The sequence below is a fragment of the Vanessa cardui genome, chromosome 16, assembly GCF_905220365.1.
Source record: "Vanessa cardui chromosome 16, ilVanCard2.1, whole genome shotgun sequence".
Classification (NCBI taxonomy): Eukaryota; Metazoa; Arthropoda; class Insecta; order Lepidoptera; family Nymphalidae; genus Vanessa; species Vanessa cardui.
In genome coordinates, this window is record NC_061138.1 from 4392035 (window position 1) to 4396580 (window position 4546).

Below are 4546 nucleotides of genomic sequence, written 5' to 3' on the forward strand. Positions count from 1 at the left end.
TTAACAATTACGCAACGAATTTTGATGCGGTTTTTTAATAGTAAAGTAATTCGAGAGAAATGTTTTGGATATTAAATTTTTATTATTTATAAAAATAAGAATTAATAACATTAAATGGTAACTAAATTTAGTGCGTAATCTTTACTGCGTAGAATGGTGGCAAGAATGCAAGCAGCATTTCCCCGTTGAATCGCAATTCCGATCCTCTGGGCAAAAAACGAACCAGCCCTCCTGTCACCAGTGGAGGCAATGAGGCGAGGTGTTATACTTTTGATGAAGCTTTTTGCACCACTACTCCAAGGGCCAAGTGTTTTGACAGGTTTTTATATATAATATGTAGACAGAGTAAAGAAAAAGAAAAGGTTATTTAAGAATATCACATTTATATAAAACTTACTAGAAATTATAAAATTAAAATTGTATTATGAATATACCGAGATAATATTGTATTATATACATTTTTTAATTTTAAGCGTAAGTACCCTATAAATTTCGTATGGATATAAAATATATTATATATATATATATATATATATATATATATATATATATATATATATATATATATAATATGAATAAAAATTAAAAGGACAAATAATTTTGGGCTTCGTTAAATATTAGTGATTTGAGAGTATCTGTAGTAGTTTTGTGAAATTTCAATCTTTTAGGAAGTAGAAATGTGAAAATCGCTTTTAAAAATTCGTTACTGTACGAGAGAGGGCGGTGCATGATGTAAAGTGGAGTTGAATTTAAGTTCAGTGTCGGCAATGAGTGGAGTACTCGTAGCTTTTACCATTCCCAACGAGTTTAAATGCTTTCTCTGCAATACTTACACCTAAGTACTTAATACTAACCAAACAGAAATTATGCTTCTGTTAAAATATTACCGATTTTTAATTTAATTTTTCAAGAGTTTGATAATTTCATTGTATTAAACCTCTAGTCTGTGTGCTTCAGATTTTTTTACAATATATATGTGACGTTCATTTTTATCTATATTAATATTATAAATGCGAAAGGAACTATGTCTGTCATGCAAGGAACTGCTTTATATGACACCTGGGGACCAATCCTAAAACGTATAGCATTATATAAAGAGATTTACATAAAGGTGGATTCAGATCCGCTTCTATTCTTTCATTTTGTGCCTATACTAAAATTGGTTTGCATAAATAAACATTGTATCATTAAAAATAAAAATAATAAAGTGAGTTAATAGTAAATGTAAGAAGTAAGTAACAGCCTACAAATATTTCACCACTTGGCTAAGGCTTTGAGATTTTCCTCCAAGCTGCCCTAATATGACTTTGTGTACAAAGACATGTGGCGCATTTTTTATCCGACTCGAACCAGTCTTCCTCACAATATTTTATTTTACCGCCTAGTATAAGACAGTAATTATAAACACTAATTTTGTTACAAAATGATTGCCTGAAATGGAACTGTGCATTAGGTTTTTTATTTTTATAGTGCATCAAATATACGTCAGAATTAAGAAGAAACGCGGATTTAACTTTCTAACGCTAAGAACTCACGGAGCGGTTTTCAGCCCGCGCCCGCCGCGGTGGCGGAATGGAGTTTATTTTCAAAACTCACGAGACCGCAGTTTTGTGCGATAACGCAGCCGCCGCGGTTGCGATTATCACCCGCAAACGTAGCGGTTGATTATCGCAGGACGGGCGGTTGCAAGACGGGCGGTTAAACGATCAGTTCAGTTCCAGACCGTCATGGATACACACCAGAAACGAGCTGTTGCGTTATATTTACTTCACAGAAGAATTAAAAAAAGAAGGCCTAAAAGATTCTGGATACATCCACTAATTGCGGAAAGAAATCGTTATGGATTATTTGTTACTCTTATTAATGAGTTAAAGAAGGATGAGGAGAAGTTCTTTAATTATTTCCGAATGTCCATAAGTAGTTATTTAGAACTTAAAAAAAAAACAGAAACTGCTCTTCAAAAACAACATACTAATATGCGAGATCCCATATCACCAGAGGAAATGTTGGCAGTCACATTAAGGTATGTAAGTTTCTTTTAACAACTCGCACGCACGCACGCACATACGCACTCACACACGCACACACACACACATAAATGTTGTTCTTGGAAATCTTTACACAGCGCCATCTAGTCCCAAACTAAGCACGAGGCTTATACTATAGATACCAGACAACGGATACAACATACTTATATACTTTTTGCGTCAGGTGTTAATGAAACTAGTGGTAATATTTAAAAATTTTTTTTATTGAAAATACACATCATCTGACAAATTAGTATTGACTGAAGAAACTGATGGAATATTTTGTGGACTTTGGGTATTGCTTTCAGAAGTAGAATAGGTACGATAGCCGATATTTTCTTGACTGCCGATATTTTCTTGACTGTAATTATATGGTGGATATTGATAAGAAAATGCTGGAAGATTATTATCAAGATTATCAATAATTTGTAGAACTGCTATTTGAAATCGTCTTGTTTTTGCTTCATCAAAATTTTGCAATGAAGGCAGTATTCCTCGAAAAAATGACAAATGTCTATCTTCGCGTTGAGACAACATCTCTATTAATGCTTTGTCGGCGTCGTCTTTTCTTTTTCTTTTAACACCAGTTTGAGAAGATACTGAGGTGATAGGCGTAGCAAAAGCTTCTGATGTTGATGCAACAGTAGTAGTAGTGTTAGTAGTAGTAGTAGTTTGTTCAGTTGTAGCATCGCTCGTTAAGGTTGAGGAGGTATTTTCAATAGGTATATTTTTCTTCAAAAACTGTAACTGATCATCATAAATGTACTTTTTAGTTTTTTTAGCTCCCGATCCAGATTTTGTTTCCGTTTCAACTTTTTTGTTTGTTTTCATCCAGCAATCTTTAATATTTTTCCATTTTTTTATAATCATGTTACCTAAAAAAAAATATACGTAATTAAGTAAATTTATTTATTTCAGATACCTAGCAAGTGGGACTTCAATGCACGATTTGCACTACATATTCAGAATTGGGCACACAACTATATCAGCAATTATAAGAACGACATGTGAAAAATTATGGGAGGTGTTAATGTCTGAATGTTTTCCGGTAATCACTACAGAACTTTTAGAAGAAATCAGCCAAAAATTTTACAAGTACGCAAATTTTCCCCACTGTGTCGGAGCAATAGACGGCAAACATATAAGAATAACTAAACCAGATAACAGTGCTTCAATTTACTACAATTATAAGGATTTTTTTTCATTTGTATTAATGGCCGTAGTTGATGCGGATTACTGCTTCGTTTTTGTAGACATTGGAGCCCCGGGAAGTAATGCTGATTCAACCATTTTTAAAAATACTACTTTTTGCAATGCGCTTAATAGCAATTCTATCAAACTACCTAATGAAAAAATACTACCCGGATCTACTTTGCCACCTGTCCCGTATGTATTCGTAGCCGATGAGGCATTTGGTTTGCATCAACACATTATGAGACCTTATGGTGGTCAATTTTTGAGTGTACAAAAAAGGGTATTTAATTATCGCCTATCGAGAGCACGAAGATACGTAGAATGTGCATTTGGCATTTTATCAAACAAATGGCGAATTTTAAATCGTGCATTGGATGTATCAATACCTTTATCAATTAATATTGTGAAGGCATGTTGCATACTTCACAATTTTGTACGAAAACGAGACGGCCATCACATTAGAGAAGAAGATTTTACTCATAATCTTGAGAGTATACAAACACCTCCATCAATACGCAGTGGAAGACAAGCCAACAACATAAGAGATATTTTTCAACAATATTTTATGAGTGACAGCGGAGCTTTAAGCTGGCAATTGTCAAAAATTTAATAACGTTAATTATTATTCTTTTTACGACCCGCTACTACACAGCTCAATTATTAATTATTATTGTAGGTTAAAAATAAACTTATATAATACTAACCATATTTTTTTTTATTTGTCTCATCCAAATTTTCAAAATCTTTATTTAAAATACCGCAGATTTCTTCCCATGCTTTGAGTGTCAAGTTTTTGTACTTATATTCTTCTAAGCTCTTATCCCATATAACTGGCCTATCTTGAACCAAAGTAATTAGTAGATCGACTTCAATATCAGTATCCATTTTGTTGACAAACGTGCGCGTGCGTGCTTGAACGCGTCACTACGGAACAAGGAGTTATCACTGCCTACCAGCAAAATGGCGCGATTTCCCCCCCGCTGCCAACGCGGTCGCCCGCCAACCGACCGCAGAGCGCGCGGGTGCAAATCGCCGCGGCTGCGGGACCGCGACCCGCGCCCGCCGGTAGAAGATGAACCGCCAGTGCAGCGGGACCCGCAAACAACCGCGCACACCGCGGGCGTAAAACGCATCGTGAAATGTGCTTTAATTTTTTACACATATATCTGCATTCTACAGAAGCTGCGGGCCCGCACCCGCGGCGGGTGCGGGTGAAAACCGCTCCGTGAGTTCTTAGCCTAAGCATGGAGGACAGACAGCGGTTAGCGATTTTGTTTTATAATATGTAATGATTAAGTTACCCTAATGGAAGCTAAGTTAAAAGT

The 4546-nt window shown here is 35.3% G+C and overlaps 1 protein-coding gene across 1 annotated transcript; it reads left to right on the forward strand.

Moving 5' to 3' along the window:
• The first annotated feature begins 1515 nt into the window (after nt 1-1515).
• Nucleotides 1516-3925, forward strand: LOC124536264 (protein ALP1-like). Its single transcript, XM_047112770.1, has 2 exons — nt 1516-2023; nt 2946-3925. The coding sequence occupies exons 1-2, from the start codon at nt 1728-1730 to the stop codon at nt 3829-3831; spliced, it is 1182 nt and encodes a 393-aa protein (XP_046968726.1). The 5' UTR covers nt 1516-1727; the 3' UTR covers nt 3832-3925.
• Nucleotides 3926-4546: the final 621 nt, after the last annotated feature.

Excerpts from the sequence above, each read along its gene's own strand:
- LOC124536264 (XM_047112770.1), top strand. The coding sequence starts at position 1,728 with ATGGATACACACCAGAAACGAGCTGTTGCGTTATATTTACTTCACAGA. Across the intron at positions 2,024-2,945 it reads ATGTTGGCAGTCACATTAAG|ATACCTAGCAAGTGGGACTT; the intron begins GTATGTAAGTTT and ends TATTTATTTCAG.